The 16738-nt window shown below is 35.1% G+C and overlaps 3 protein-coding genes across 3 annotated transcripts; 2 read left to right on the top strand and 1 right to left on the bottom strand.

The window, feature by feature from the left end:
* Positions 1-3769: 3769 nt before the first annotated feature.
* On the top strand, positions 3770-6538 carry LOC103863859 (protein Brevis radix-like 2). Its single transcript, XM_033276038.1, has 4 exons — positions 3770-3992; positions 4077-4083; positions 4414-4552; positions 4626-6538. Exons 1-4 carry the CDS (start codon positions 3770-3772, stop codon positions 5001-5003), a joined length of 747 nt encoding a protein of 248 aa, XP_033131929.1. The 3' UTR covers positions 5004-6538.
* Positions 6539-7079: 541 nt separating this feature from the next.
* LOC103831040 (glycerophosphodiester phosphodiesterase GDPDL3) lies at positions 7080-10967 on the top strand. Its single transcript, XM_009106886.3, has 8 exons — positions 7080-7333; positions 7467-7763; positions 8011-8628; positions 8756-8794; positions 9110-9394; positions 9482-9624; positions 9865-10360; positions 10489-10967. The coding sequence occupies exons 1-8, from the start codon at positions 7231-7233 to the stop codon at positions 10776-10778; spliced, it is 2271 nt and encodes a 756-aa protein (XP_009105134.2). The 5' UTR covers positions 7080-7230; the 3' UTR covers positions 10779-10967.
* Positions 10968-12092: 1125 nt separating this feature from the next.
* Positions 12093-16571, bottom strand: LOC103831039. Its single transcript, XM_009106885.3, has 4 exons — positions 15259-16571; positions 13598-15082; positions 13382-13520; positions 12093-13277 (listed from the first exon to the last, which is right to left on the bottom strand). The coding sequence occupies exons 1-4, from the start codon at positions 16303-16305 to the stop codon at positions 12277-12279; spliced, it is 3672 nt and encodes a 1223-aa protein (XP_009105133.1). The 5' UTR covers positions 16306-16571; the 3' UTR covers positions 12093-12276.
* Positions 16572-16738: the final 167 nt, after the last annotated feature.

Below are 16738 nucleotides of genomic sequence, written 5' to 3'. Positions count from 1 at the left end.
AACTTGGAACTAATTGTTAATGTCGATAAATTCATTCATGAAGCATTCAAGTAATAAAAATTAATATTTAGGTTCGACGAATTGTAAATTATATATGCCAAATTATTTGAGTCACAGGCAATACTCTTAGCAAATAAATAAGTTTTAAAATCGATGAGTTGAATGGAAACCATCTATTATATTATTTTGAAAATAATTTTTGATTAAGAATAAATTTTAAATGATTGACTACAATTTTTTTTAAAAGAATAATATTTTTTTTAATAAATATTTTAGAAAGAAAACAGTTATTTATCAAAAGATGTAATAGTGAATATATATAATTTGACAGCCATTTGTCTTTTAGGAGCTTTGCAATTTTGCACTTTTGCTAATAATGTTAATAAATCTGTCATCTATGCATGAAGACACTGAAACAAGAAACAATTGTCCGAATCTTTAAGAATCGTTAGATTCAACGAATGATAAACTATATTATGATGTTGTCATATTTGCTGGATCGTAAATAACGTTCTTAGTATATAAAGACTAATTTGGAATGGAAAGTTGAATATGACTTTTTACATACAATTTTATCTCTTTAATATACAAGTTAGGAATTAACTTTGACTAAGAATCAGTATTAATGTTAAAAAATCTACATGAATCATTTTAAATGAGACCAACAAGCACCTAAATCTTTAGATTCAGCGAATAGTAAAATATTGCATTTGTACCAAATTAGGAGTGGTAAACAATTTTCTTTGTAGACAAGAGTATTAAAGGGTTTGACAGTTTTATCGTAGTAATCGGCTGTGAATCGTAGTGGTTGTTGGCGTTTGCAATTATCACAAAAGACTGTAAATCACTTTAAATTGTTTAAACTTTACAAAATAAAATTAGTTTACGGTAATGTTTACAGTTAAAAGAGATTACATATAAATAACTAAAATAAAATTATTAAAATATTTTAAACATTAAAGCAAACAAATTAAAATCAAAATTTATAGATAAAAATATACAAAAACATTTCATAGTTTAATTTATATCCACTAAAACTATCATAATTTATATTAAAAACTTTAAACCAAAACTATTCGCTATAACCTTTTAGACACTAATGTATATACATATATAGACATATATACATATATATATATATCAAACAAAATATATTTTAAAAATCTAATATAAATGTAAACAATTTCATTGAAATTATCTTTCATCTAATAAAAATAACAATAAAATAAAAAATAAACATAAGATTTTTATTAATTATATTAAATGAATAATTTTATATATTATCATAATAATATGATTTTAATATTTATAATATATTAATATTAGTAATTTATTATTAAACTGCTACATCATCGTATATTTAATGAGTCATAAGTATTTTTCAAATGAACCAATTTATAACTAAATATCAGTCTTAGATATCGTTTAATAGTACTTGAAATAGCATTTAATTGTATCCGCAAACTCCTACAACCACACTCATAATTCCTGCGTTAAAACCCGTTAGATCCTAAAGTCAACATTGAGGTTAAATTGGAGTTACAACATACAGTATATTATATTGTTCATTTATTTGGAAAGTAATTTTAAATAAGAATCAATTTTAGGTTGGTTGATTACTAAGTTATCATTAATAAAATGATTTATTAAAAAATCTATTTACAAAATAATTATTTAAAAAATTAAGTCAAACAAAAGAAAAAATATAATATATTCAAAAAATAAAAATAAAATATTTTAGACTAAAAAAATGCAAATTGTATTGAAACCTATACAGTGGTTTAATAGTAGATTACTTTATGATAAAATTATTTTATTTTTGATTTTTTATCAAGGTAATCATATTAAAAATAATCAAAAATTAAAAATAGAATATTATAATATTCCAGGAAACCCCATTTTATTTTTCTAATATTTTTATATTCGTAATTCTTATAAATGTGAGAGTCTTATAGTTTCTTATACACGACTATATTTTTTTAATATGTATATATATACTATCTATACACTGAAACTTTATTTTAGATTTTAGTAAACTAAAAAGAGTATTTTTTAATAATATATATGTTTTTCATATTCTAATATTTCACGGATATATCCTTCTTGAAATGTTTTAATATATGATTCTTAAACATTAAATTTTTTAAGTAAATGTAACCTAATTTAAAATAAAAGGGATTTTTTTTTAAATAAGATAACATGCTTTAAAGAATTTTTTTTTTGTTTTACTTATGTGATCAGTATAATCATATTTAAACTATTTTGAATAAACTAAATAAACCATAAAAAAAAAACTTAAAATGTTATTCACAAATTAGGGAATTCTTCTGCTATCCCTGCAAATGGTTCGTTAGTGAATATTAACGGTTGTAGGCACTTTATAGCAATTACAAAAAATGTCAAAAACTACTTCAAGTTGCTCTAAGTTTTTCATAATTAGAAGATGGCTTCTGCTAATGTTTGCGATTGCTGATGGCTACGAGTAGATAAATAAAAATAAAGATAATATTTTAAATTATTAAATTAAAATTCAAAATTGAAATATTATGAATTAAAATATCTAAATACATTTTATATTTTAATTTATATTCACTACAAGTATCATAATTTTTACTATATATGAACAAGAACTCAATAACCTCATAATAATTAGGAGTTTTATATTACTTTGTACATTACTTATTTTCTATATAAAGTCAGAATGTATTTTATTTTATTGAAAGTGTCACACAAAATTTAAGCTAATTTTATTTAAAATTTTCATGGGGGCAAGTGCCACCCTCTAGATAGACATATACATCCGCCACTTAATCTCGCTCTATGGCAGCTCTCTATGCTTGTTCGTTGGCAAGTGATACAGAAAAATTTAATCAATAAATCATCTCATTTTGCTTCTTCACCTTCTTCTGATTGTAAGCAAAACAGGAGGAAAGAAAAAACCACAACACTTTGTGAATCTCTTTGGTAACAAAAACAAACACAAAAAGGTGATACTTTTCAAAAGGTAAAGAGGCTTCATGCTTTTCTATTTAACGGTAAATACTTACTGAAAAGAAATACTTAAGTCTTTAATGTTGACATTTAAAGTCTCCGAAATCAGATATGGTCGATAAGCTAAAGAGATGAAGACAAACACATTTAGAAGCTAGTATATGGTAGTATAGGTTTTGCAACAAGTCCCTCTCATATTCCACTCAGCATTTTCCAAGAAGAACTGACTTTAAGTAGTATCTTCAAAGGGTTACAAATGGTAACAAAAACAATAATGAAGAGCAAAGATAATCTAACCTATACTAAAAGGGATATATGAGGAGTAGCCAGACTGTCCACATAGGACAATAAAATTAGCCAATTAGAGGAGTATATTTTGCCATGTCACATAGCCATGTCACTTGGTTATCTTGGGCTTACGATTCTGGTTATCATGGGCTTGCGATTCCATCTTCTGCGGTTTTTCATAACCAATCATGTTGATATAATGGGGCTGAAACCCGTCACACCATCAAAAGTAAATCACCCTCTTTACCTTTCGTATTCCCCAAAACCTAAACCCTAAGTCAGACGACGATTCTTCATCACTTTCTCTTCCTCGCCTTCCATCAGTTTCACGATCTCACCTCTAAACAATCAATACATCCTCCACTTCTTCATCCCTTTACTCTTATTTATGGATTCGTTTTGGTTTTCCCCTACAGATTTTGTTTATAAAGCTCTAATCGGAGTCTTATCTCGATTAAGTTTCCTAGAAAATTTCCACTAATACAACGCAATGAGTTCCAACGGGAAATCCGCATTATCTGGTGATTCCTCCTCGGAGAAACCAAAAGGCGTTCAGGCTGAGTACTATTCCGGACCGATCAACCCCATCGACACACCCTTTGTCTCTTCCAGCCACTCAATCGGCGAGCCCCACTCGAAGCAAGCCAAAGTAGTAGCGTCGGTCTCCTCCGGTCTGACAAAACTCGGCGTACCTGATTCGAAGAAACCCAGTGGTAAGAACCATTATTGTTTCTTTATGAAATTATGTGATTATTATAGAGTCCGTTTGACTTTCATTAAAAAAAACAAATCTGAAGCTTTGAGGTTTATGACACTAAATTACTTGAAGTGTGCTGTGTATTGTGAGAAACGTTATTGAGATGTGAATTATATTTTTGGTACTTTAATCCGATCTTAAATGAAAGACTCCAACAACAGTTGTGTGGGGGAAAGGAAGACTTTAGTGAAACTTGTAGGTGGGGACACATGTGTGAGAGCAGCAATGATCTAGCTAACTAACTTTCTTCAGCTCTCATTGATGATTAGAACACATATCGAGTCACTGTTCACTTGGTTGTTTTATTGTCTATAGTCACTAAGACAGCTCTTCATTTGTTGACTTTTTTTTATTAACAAATGTCTATTTGCTTGTAGCCATGAGATGTTTGATAAATGGGACGCTCAAAAATGGTGGGGTGAGAATTTTGAGAAAGTCATGGAGTTATACAATGTGCAGCAACTTAATCAGCAGAGTGTCCCGGTTCCAACCGCTCCTCCTAGATCCAAAGATGAGGTATACACTCTTTGTACTTTGATTCTGATGGAACACATGAATGGGTCTTAACTAGAACCATTTTTTTTACTAGAGCTGCAGCAAGAACAGTCCTGAAACTCCACCTCTAAACAAAGAATGTCCTGGAAGAAAAGGCTTACTCGCGGCTAACCAAGCAAGAACACAAACACAAAGTCGGTACCACCGTGATTCGTCTGGTCTTGCAACGACGCCAAATCTTTCTAGCATAAGTGGGACCCGAACTGAGACATCATCGGTTGATATGTCTGCAAGAAGTAGTGGCTCATCAAGGGAAGAAGAAGAAGATGGAGATTATTCAATGGAGGTATCGGTAAGTAATGCAAGTGACATGGAAACAGAATGGGTGGAACAAGACGAAGATGGTGTTTATATCACAATCAGAGCTTTACCAGATGGGACTCGTGAGCTTAGACGTGTTCGCTTCAGGTAAAAAAACAAAAACTCATTACCCTTTCTGTTGCTAAGAAAAGCACTTTACAGCATATGGTTCCTGTTGTTGTTGTAGCCGAGATAGGTTTGGAGAAATAAATGCAAGATTGTGGTGGGAAGAGAACAGAGCTTGGATTCAACAGCAGTACTTATGATGATGCTCTCTGCAACAAGAATCTGACAAAACACAATCAAAAAACTTTTTAATTTATTTTTCAAAAAATGTTTTTACTTGTAGAAGAGCTGTACATTTTGATGGAATAATACAACTTTTGGTCCATACCTTACATATGAATTGGACAATTCACTATGATTTTATTTAAACTAGAGTTGATGCATATTCTATTATATTTTTTAATGACTATACAAAAACCTAATGAAGAATTTCACAATAACCGAACAAATATGGGAAACCGTATTCTTCGATTTAGGTCACCATATGAAGAAATTCTTCACGTATGAAGAAACCTTATGAACAAATTCTTCATAAGGTAAAGAAATTTTGATTCTTTATTCTTTTTTTTTGTAACTGAGTAATAATTTTATTTATTCGTCTCTGTTTGTTTTACCCTATTAGGTAACCTAATTGGCTTGACTAAAGAGCAGATAGATGATCCAAGTTTATATCACATCACTGTTCAGAAGAAGAGTGAGACTTCAGAGGGAAATCAGAAGAAGAAGAAAAGCAAGATCAGGGAGGGAAATCAGAAGAAGAAGAGTGAGACTACATAGGGAAATCAGAAGAAGAAGAAGAGCAAGACCAGGGAAAGAAATTAGAAGAAGAAGAGCAAGACCAGGGACAGAAATCAGAAGATGAAGGGAGTAGAAATCTCTTTCTGAGGAGAAGGCATGCTCTTCATAATATTAATAACTTGTGTGCAATGCAACCCTTCTTTTCTTTTGTCTGGATATTAAATGTGTTATGCTGTTTTTGTGTGGATGTTTACCAGCAACTCAAGACAGATCAAAATCTACATTCCAGCAATTTGTTCACAGCTATTCCTATAGTGGATCAAAATCCAATCTTATATACACATCGAATATTCTTGAGGTTTTTCAATAGTGTTGAAGTCCATCAGCTCTACCAACTGTACCTCTGTAATTCCTCTTTTCTACGATGCTTCTCTCCTGAATAATAAAACCATCACCAGTCTCAATCTAGCTAACACCTGCTTCTTTCTTTAACCACAGCTAAATTGCAATATTTTAATTTTTAATTTTAACCACAATGCAAATTTTTTTTTTTACTTTGTAATAATTATTTTGATCACCAACCCATTCTGAGAAAATAGCAGTATTATACAAATACGAGTATGACATTATTCAAACTAATTATATATAATGCAAATACATCAACTTAGATGGAGAGGAACAAAAGAAATCAAAAGATAAATGTCCTAATATCCTTAAAAGTTATAAATTTAATGGGTTTCAAGCCAAAAGAAACATTACCAAAAAAAAATTAAAAAGACTGTTAATTTAAAATTTATTTTAAGTAAACTTAAATAAATGTGGTAATAAATATAATCTTTCAGTCAAAAAATAATATATTCATATTAAACTAATTTTAAATCATTTTAATATGTTTATTTATCGGGTGATATATAATTTACAATAATAAAATAACAAAAATTTTAATAGTGAAATTTTAAGATAAAGAATATATATATATATATATATATCTTAACTAATAATTTAGTTAACTTTTTATTAATCTTACTAATACCCTATATAAAATTTGAATAAAAACAAGAAATTATTTCAAATAGTTTTAAATTTGTATTTACTTTTATAAGTCTATAACCAGTTCCAGTTTATATCATATTGTTTATTTATAGAATACATATAAAAATTAAACTAAATTAATATTATAGAAAAAAATCCGGGCGTAGCCCGGAAAACCCCCTAGTAATCATAGATGATCTAATAAATGACCAATGCGATTCACTTTTCTTCTACTTTCTTATTCATATCCGAGGAAACAAAAAAAGTCACTTGAGTAAAAAAAAAAACTTGCACGGCCTCAATTTATGGCCAAAGGTTTAAAAGAATAATGAAGCGACGACTTCCAGAGTCAACTAATAAAGTCATTTTTTTAAGTCGCGAGTCTTGAGTCTGTCTGTATTCGTCCACAGTGCCTACGAATGTTGTGCATAAAAGACTACTATTTTTGTTTATCTACCTATGTGGTGTTGGAAAGCTTGTGAAGTAAACTAAGTAATCCGACAATGGGAGCTTCGAGAGTTTTACTCTGTTGTGTTGTTCTGATTCAGCTGTTTGCTGGTCAAACCGATGCTCAAAGATCTAGTAGTCCATGGCAAACACTCAGTGGTGAGAGTGCTCTCACTTTATATCTCTTGGCTTTCTTTATACAAATGTGTAGTAGAAGTTGGTTATAATCATAGGTATTCTCTTTTATTAAAATAACTTGTGATTGATTACTTTCTCTTTTATTTTTAACCAGGTGATGCTCCTCTTGTGATTGCTCGTGGTGGGTTTTCTGGATTGTTTCCAGATTCGAGTTTCAATGCTTACGATTTCGCAAAGCAGACAAGTGTAGCAGGTGCTGCTCTATGGTGTGATGTTCAGCTAACCAAAGATGGAGCTGGGATTTGCTTTCCTGACTTAAAACTGAACAACGCTTCAACTGTCGAAGATGTTTATCCAAATCGCCAAAAAACATACTCGGTTAATGGAGTCTCTACACAGGGTTGGTTCACCATTGATTTCTCCTTGAGAGATCTCATCAGTAATGTTAAATGTAAGTGTTCACAACTTAATTACTGTTTGGAGAATTTTAATTTAACCACAAACTTGATAAATAATTTATAAAAGTATATAAACCCAATTTTATTTCTTAAATACTGAACACTAAACTCTAAACTCAAATGTTAAGTTATTTTTGATTGAATGTATTTTGAAAATTGGTAATCAACTTAGAAAATAAAATTTAGAGTTTTTGTATTACTTATAGAAAAATGTGTCCTCTTTGTTTTCACCTATTGCAGTGAACAGAGGAATATTGTCTCGGTCAGAAAAATTTAATGGAATATATGCTATTATGACGGTTGAAGATGTAACCACGCAGATAAAACCAGAAAGTTTCTGGTTAAATGTTCAGTACGATGCGTTCTACGCGCAGCATAATCTGAGCATGAGCAGTTTTCTGATATCTGCTTCAACAACTGTTTCCATTGACTACATCTCTTCCCCTGAAGTGAATTTCTTTAAAAAGATTGCAGGCCGTTTTGGTCGTAATGGACCGAGTTTCGTGTTCCAGTTTCTTGGAAAAGAAGATTTCGAGCCGACAACTAACCGAACCTACGGTTCTATCTTGAGTAACTTGACTTTTGTAAAAACGTTTGCTTCAGGGATTCTTGTTCCCAAGTCCTACATATTGCCACTCAATGACAAGCAGTACTTGCTTCTTCCTCCTGCATCCTTAGTTCTAGATGCTCACAAGGCAGGATTACAAGTATATGTGTCAGGTTTTGTCAATGATAATGATATCGCTCACGACTATAGTTCCGATCCGGTGTCTGAGTATCTATCTTTTGTGGACAATGGCAATTTCTCTGTCGATGGTGTGCTCTCTGATTTTCCCATAACTGCGTCTGCATCCATTGGTAAGCAAAATCTCTTCAAGAGGTTTATTGATCTCCTTGAAACAACATTACTCGGAAATACTCTTTTTTTTTTTTTGAACACCACTCAGAAATACTCTAATCATTTTCTTTTCTTATTTTCTTCAAGACTGCTTCTCCCATCTTGGAAGAAATGCTACAAAACAAGGTAGTAAGATAATATCTAATCCACCTTTAGATTCACTCTATATTTTTTTTTCAAAAATATTTTTTTATTTATTATAGAGATGAATTTGCTCTGGAGTGTGCTTATATAATAGATTTTTACTTTATTTTTAGAGAAAAATATAGAAAAAAAATTATTTCCATGCTAAAAATAGAGTAAATCTATTATAAAAATATACATTGAAACAAAATCAATTCTATAATAGAGTTATATATTTTAAAAGAAAATATAGAGATATGCATTTGAAATATTCTAAAAGTAATTACTATGCATATCTATTGATGGTTCATGCTTCAGTTGATTTTCTGGTTATATCAAAAAATGGAGCGAGTGGGGACTATCCTGGATGTACAGACATGGCATATGATAAGGCTATCAAAGATGGTGCTGATGTTATCGACTGCTCAGTCCAAATGTCCAGCGACGGTAAACCTTTTTGCGCACATTCAATAGATCTCTCCAACATCACAAACATCGCCCAAACACCTTTCACGAAACGTTCAACGCATGTTCCTGAGATTAGCTCAAATGATGGAATGTACACTTTTAGTCTCACATGGTCTGAGATCCAGACCTTAAAACGTAAGTTTCGCTTGGCCCTAAGTTACTTGTATATGGTTTAAAAAAATTACATACGAGAGTTACGTCAACAATTTTTTTTTTGTGCAGCTGCGATTTCAAACCCTTACAGAGTATACAATATGTTCAGGAATCCGAATGAGAAAAATTCAGGGAAGTTTATTTTGCTTTCTGATTTTCTAAACTTGGCAAAGACCTCAACTTCACTCTCCGGTGTTTTGATCAGTGTAGAGGTGATTATTCTTAAGATTTTCAACAATCAGATTGTGGCCAAGCCACTATATTTATTTTCTTTTCGTGTCCTTCAGAAAGTTAGGACGGGTTCTGAGAATTTAGAAGCCATAAACATTTTTTAAAAACTTTATTATTTTCTTTTCATAATTTAGAAGCATATTCTTATATAAAAAACCTATAAAATGTTTGGGGCTTACTACTAATGTTTCATTGGTCTTGGTCTAAATCCATCCCTGCAGAAAGCAGTGTACTTGAGAGAGAAGCAAGGGCTCGACGTGGTAAAAGCAGTTCTTGATACTCTCACGGAAACTGGTTACAGCAATGGATCAACCACCAAAACAAAGGTCATGATTCAGTCAACGAACAGTTCGGTTCTTGTTGACTTCAAGAAGCAGAGCAGCAAGTATGAGACTGTCTACAAAGTTGAAGAAAAAATTGGTGATATAAGTGACTCTGCCATCGAAGACATAAAGAAATTCGCTAACGCTGTTGTTATTGGAAAAGAAACAGTCTTTCCCTTATTTGATGATGGATTCATCATTAGGCAAACCAATGTTGTGGAGAAGCTACACAAGTCTAAGCTCCCGGTTTATGTGGAGGTGTTTCAGAACGAGTTTGTATCTCAACCATTCGACTTCTTCTCTGATCCAACCGTTGAGATAAACTCTTATGTCAGCGGAGCTGGTATCGATGGAACCATCACAGAGTTTCCTTTCACAGCTGCAAGATACAAAAGTAAGATGCACCCAAACTTTCAGAACCAAAAGGTTTTTTTTTTAAATATCAGGAGGTTCGGGCCGAAGGCCCAACATGTAGTATTAGTTTCGTCCCAACAATGCGTGACTTTGTTTTCTCTCGTGCAGGGAATCGATGTTTGGGAACAAAAGAAAGTCTAGCACCACCATACATGTCCCCTGTTCGACCGGGATTTTTCTTAAACCTTGTGAATGCAATACCTCCAGCCCAAGCTCCAAACCCGGTTTTCACAGATGATGATGTAACTGAGCCACCACTACCTCCGGTTACAGCAAAATCCCCAACCTCATCCCCTGGAACCTCATTCACCAATGCACAAGCACCTAGGCCTAGCGGACAAACTCGACTCACTCTATCTCTTCGCCTCTCTGTTTTCGCTTCTCTTCTACTTCTTTGATCTCTTCTCTTGTGGTCATTTTAAACTCATGTGCTATGATGCAAGTATGAGTAGCGGTTATTGTTTGTTGTATTTTATTGGATTTGAAAATTCAAACTAAATCTAGTGTTATTGGTTCTGTGATTTTCAAATCTGTATTAAAATCATGTGTTACTGGTTTAATCATTTATAAATTCTATATCAAATCAAGTGTTATTCAATGATACGAATTTACTAATATATTTGATTTTATAATAGATTTGTTTAGATTTTTTAGTTAAAAATACAAAGACTCAAATCTGAAAATTTGCATATTTTACTTGAATTTATATATATTATATGGATTTCTAAATCAATCAAAATATATAAACTAATAACACCTCCTGGCATTCATTCTTAGGCTTATAAGAATTTTGATTAGGCTGAAATATTGACTAGGGGTGGGCGTTCGGGTACTCGTTCGGGTTCGGATCAGGTATTTCGGATTTTCGGGTATTTCGGTATAGAAGTGTAGAATCCGTTCGGGTATTTTTGTACTTCGGGTCGGGTTCGGGTATTTTTAGTTCGGATTCGGTTATTTCGGATCGGGTTCGGATATTTAGATTTTGAAAAAAAAATTAAAATTTTCATTTCTCAAGTTTCTTGTATTTAAAAATATAACTTTCAGTTAACTATTTTTTTATTTTTAATAGATTGAATGGTTAATATATTTGGACATAACATTTTAAAACTAAAAAGACATTAATTTAGTTATTTTTTAAAAAAATTTGGATGTATCTTTTTGTTAATTTTTGAAATAAAAAATTTGACATGCATTTGAAGTGAATAGCAAATCATTTTTTCTGTAACTGTATGTATATCATATGAACTTAAAGTATGTGTAGTATCAATATAAATATTTTATATAAAATGAGAGATGTAAACTAGAAATATAAGGTTAATTATACATATGTTCGGTTATCTTCGGATATCCATTCGGGTTCGGGTATTACCCGTTCGGGTTCGGGTATCCAATCTCTCCTTATTCAATACCCGTTCGGGTATTTTGCTACTTCGGTTCGGATTTCGTTTCGGATTTTTCGGATCGGGTTCGGGTGCCATTTCGGATATCGGGTAAAGTGCCCACCCCTAATATTGACACAAGATTATCCACTTAAGCCAGCTTGATTTTATTTGTGCCCGCTTGTTTGGCCTCCAAGAATCAATCACGTATTGATTGATTTGTTGAATATCTATATTTCTCCTTTTTATTTGATTCTGCATTTATTTTGTCAGCTTTGTGTTCAATGCATCATTTGTAAGGACAGAAAGTTATTTGATGTCAGAGAGTTTATCTTTCTTTTAAGCCTTTTGGCTTGTTCTTTAAAAAAAAAAAAATTGTGCGCTTCTTTCTAAGAATACAAGTGTTGAATCTCTGTCTTTGTGTGAATTCACATAGACTCGGATCAAATTGAGATTCAGCGTTCAAATGAACACACTAACAAATATATAACACATCAAAGCTCTAAACCGACATTATCTATTCTTCTTCCTCCTCCATCATGCGAAACCTTCCGGTTTCATAGACATGGTAGGTCCACACAGGTAGAAGCAATTCTCTTGCGGCCTCGAGCTTCTTCACTTCCTCTTCGTCTCTTTCTTCACCAATCTCTCTCTCTATCATTGGGTAAATCCTCGGAAGCGAGACCAACATTGTGTCGAGCTCTTTCCACTCTCTATTTTCTTCTTCTTCTCTACTAACCAACTTCACACATAGAAAGCGCAGCAACCCTAAAACTGTACTGTAATCTTTCTTCTCTATACACACGGCTGAACACATCAAAACAACGTAACCGATTCCATCAACCACTTTTGAGTTACCTTTCACCAATGAAAGTATGGTATCTCTCAGTCTTTTCAGTGCCGGGAGTTGGAGATGAGGTGATTCTGACGTGTCATCCATTTCATGTAGCTCAAGCTTCGCGCATGTAAGAAGCCATGTCGGAAAGCAGAGTTTGATGTGATTGAATCTGCTGGTGTATGAATCGTCTTCTTCTTCTTCTTCTTCTTCCATGTTGTTGATGTTATTGTTGATGAAACAAGGTCCTAATGCAAGAACCAAATCTGGTATCCAAGGGTTTAAAGCTGTCACGAGTTTTGATGCATAAGCCGACCCTAACGATATCTCCACCGCGGTGAATAGATCAAGCAGGTCATTTGCAAGGTCAAAAGCTTCAAACAAAGGGCATGACGCTTCTCTCATCACCAGGTTTATCAACTTCCCGGCATAACTGATCGAGCTTTTGGCACACAGAATCATGTCCTTCAAATCTGCATCCTCAAATTGTAACTTACCAGTTGAATGGTGGTCGAAACTGGAGACGGCGTACTTCAGATACGCAGATGTGAACTTCAGCATTCTTGCTTGGAAATGGGAAGCTAGACCCATCTCTGTAGACTCAACGATAAACTTGAGAATCGCAGTTAGCATCTTCACCTTGTTCAGTACACCTCCTTCCTTTGATCTAAGACCCTCTGAAGCTGCATGAAGCACAATAAAAATGTTAGAAAAACTTGTATTCTTCATTGACTCTTTACTAACAATAAGCAGAGCTACATAATGAACTCAACGTCTCTACGCTCACCATCATTTGAATTTCTTCTTTTTGATTTCTTGCCAAGGTGCGCCTTTAGAGCTATGGAGTCTGACGTTCCATTGTCACCTGCCTGGAATAGTTGTTCTGTACAGCCTAGAATGTGACCCATTGTTTGGTCCAGAATATCCTGTTAAAAAAAAAAAGTTAGTAACCTGACTGTAATGAAGAGTAAATAATCAAGAGGGAAAGCAAAAAGGTCCTTGCCTCGGTATCATTCAACTGAGCATCCGTATCAAGATTCCGAAGAGTCATGTGTAAAGCAAGAGAAGTATATGCTAATACAGGGTACACGTCCATGGCTTGCAGTATGCTAGTCTGGGAGACGACTTTCAAGGCTATGCATAACTCCTCAATATCAGAAGACTCGAGTATTGCTTTACGAGTATCTTCGATGATAAGTAAATCCTTTATCTGCCATGCTATTCCTACAGCTACCGAATAATCTTCCTCGAAGCTGATTGCATTTTTCTCGCTAACATGTTTCCACTTTGCGGAAGATGAATTTCTAGAGGACTTTGATTTCTTCCTCGTCGCTGAGTATACATTCTTTCTCTCTACTTCATCGCCGAAATTGATCTGGCAGCGGTACGCAGTCTTCTGCAGGGTACTGGTAAAAGTTCCAATGAGGTCAGAAAACGCATTAGAAGACAGGAGTAACTTGTGTACAGACCTAATCTCGACCTGTCTTCCTTCATCACCAGGCAAACCACCACAATTAACAACCAAACTCATGCAATCCTCTAGTACCTCAGAGACGGTTTCAGGGGAGACCATAGCAAGAATATCAAAGACAGCTGACTGAGCCTGCGCAGTGGGTGCAAAAGCTAGCAAGCTTTTCAGTTTTTCTCCAGGTAACAACTCTTTAAGAGAGGCCATACACCCAGAATCAGCAGCAACCAGATCTTTACAGAGATGGTACGCAGCAAGAAGCAAGCCTTCAATCTGGTTATCCTCTAGCTTATCATCATCTGACAAGATCGAATCCAAGAAGAATCCCACCAGCTGCCGTGCAGATTGAAGGGTTGCTCCTAAAGATACTAAAAACTCGCAGAACCTTGCACCAGCAAGTGGGTTTCTGTTTATGAGTGTCCTACATCGCGTGCAGGCCTCCTCAGCTCTCTTTCTCGATGGAAAATAGGATGGCATCAGCAGCCGTGCGATTCCCTTAGCAACATGAGTTTGGTCAGAAGCAAGCACAGATAATAACACATCCAAACTCACTACCGTGTTAAACTGGAAAGTACGCACATCTCTCAAGAGCAGGAGCAGATCCACCATGGTAACACGTATCGAAGTAACACTATCCAGCATCAAATGCCCCAGTCTCGGTAGAAGCACCTTAAGAATACCATGGGACTGAGGGTTCGCGAGGAGATAGGTTATACCATTAACCGTCGAAAGCCTAACCTCACTGCAAGACTCATGCGACATGTCGTTGAAGATCTTGGTGATGATCTTGGTAATCGTTGGCGACGGGATCACTTCCCAGAAAAGATAGAAAACTCGGCACAGACCTTCCACAGCAACAGACCTCACATCAGGGCATTCATCACTCATTAGTTTCTCCAACAAGTAGAACTGTTTGTCAAGCAGCTTATCTTTCTCTTCTTTCGTTGCGTCCGGATCCTCCATGGGGAAAAGATCCAGAAGCAAATGTAACGCGTTTAAACGAACATTTGAATTTGCTACCTGAAACGGTCATCAGAGCAGGCTAGTTAAGTTCTAGGCAATATTCTTAAAATCGTTAGCTGATGGTTAAGCGTCTTATAGAGGATTATAGTTTAAACGGGTGCCTAGTAGCTGCCTAGACCGATTTTTATAACACTAGTTCTAGGTATGTACAAGCATCTTTGAGAGAAACTAACCTGCAACGAGCGGAATATCATAGGCTCAGCAAGGCCAAAGAGAAGCTTCTCGACGCCCTGAGTAGTCCTCTGGCTAATAAACCCTCCGAGAACCTTCCTTAGAGAAGCAGCAAAGGCAGACGAACCGGCGTGAATAGCACAATCAACAATCCCCTGCATAAAACCTTCTTCGATCTCACCTCTCAAATCATCCTCAACCTCTCTCCAAGCTCTAAACAGAATCCCACCGAAGCCTTCCAGCACCGACTTCCTCCCAAAAGGAATCTGAGCTTTAACAACGGCGAGTCCCGACTTCATCAGCTGCCTGCTGAGCCCGAACGCGAAAGAGAGAAACCTCTGGCCGTCCTCTGTCTTCAAATACAGAGGCGAAACGACGCAGCGCATGAGGAGCATCCTCAGATCTCCGATGCTCTCTTCGTCGTCGAAATCGAACAACGCGAACGCTTCCCTCAGCATGTAGACTCGATGCACGTCTACTTTCTTCTTCAACGTCAGTGATCTCGATAACAGAAACGGTAACAGCTGAGAGATCAGAGTTTCTCTGTAGATAAGCCCTTCCTTCCACCAAGACTCGCAGACTCCGGCGACCTCGAGGCACAGAACCGGATCCGACTCGAAGAGGATGAGACTATCATGCAAAGCTTGTGCCGCGGGGAGTAGATCGGAGGCGGAGAAGGCTTTCTTGGGAGATAGAACGCACAAGTGGAGTACATGAGAGAGGACCTGGAGAGAAGCGAGGATCTGGTGCTGTTGCTGATCCGAATCCGAGTCGGATCCGGGTGGTGGTCCGTTGCCACGTTGGCGTTTGGGTGGAGGCGAGTTAGAGGGAGAAGGAGGATGATGCGATGGATTCTGGAAGGATTGGGTGTGGTGGAGTATGGAGTGGAGGAGAGCGAGTGGGAGAGAAGATGAGAGGTCCGACGAGGGCTTTACGGAGTTGACGATGGTTTTCAGAGACGGTTTTGAGGATTTTAGGGTTGATTTGACGGCGGAGGAGAGGAATTCCTCGGCGGATGTCTTGAGAGATGACCGGAGCCTCTTCTCCATTTTTTTCCTTCTTGCAATTTTAGGGTTTTTCGTTTACTGTTACTAAAGAAATGGGGGAAGAGGTGGTGGTGGGGACATAAACATTTTGAATTTTGTCAAATCAACCGCCGGTCGCCACTTTAAATATATTTAACTGTTATTTCCCGTGCACGGACGTTGTTATAGAGACATTGTTATAATTGTCGATATATATATGTTAAATTATGTAAAATATAGAATTTACAAGAGAAAAAGACTAGGATAGCACCAAACCAAGTTTATGTTTCCAAAGTAGCACTCAAGGTTCAAAGTCACAAAAATAGGTTTCATTAAAGAGGTAAATATACACTTATACCCCTTGGGTTAATTAATTCAAACCTTAGGGTTTAGAGTTAAGGGGTGGAGTTTTGGAATTAGGGTTTAAAATTTTATTAAAAAAAAATAAAAAATAAAA

The sequence above is a fragment of the Brassica rapa genome, chromosome A07 (genome assembly GCF_000309985.2).
Source record: "Brassica rapa cultivar Chiifu-401-42 chromosome A07, CAAS_Brap_v3.01, whole genome shotgun sequence".
Classification (NCBI taxonomy): Eukaryota; Viridiplantae; Streptophyta; class Magnoliopsida; order Brassicales; family Brassicaceae; genus Brassica; species Brassica rapa.
The sequence above is the reverse complement of the archived record's forward strand: the minus strand, read 5'-3'. Positions and strand labels throughout refer to the sequence as shown.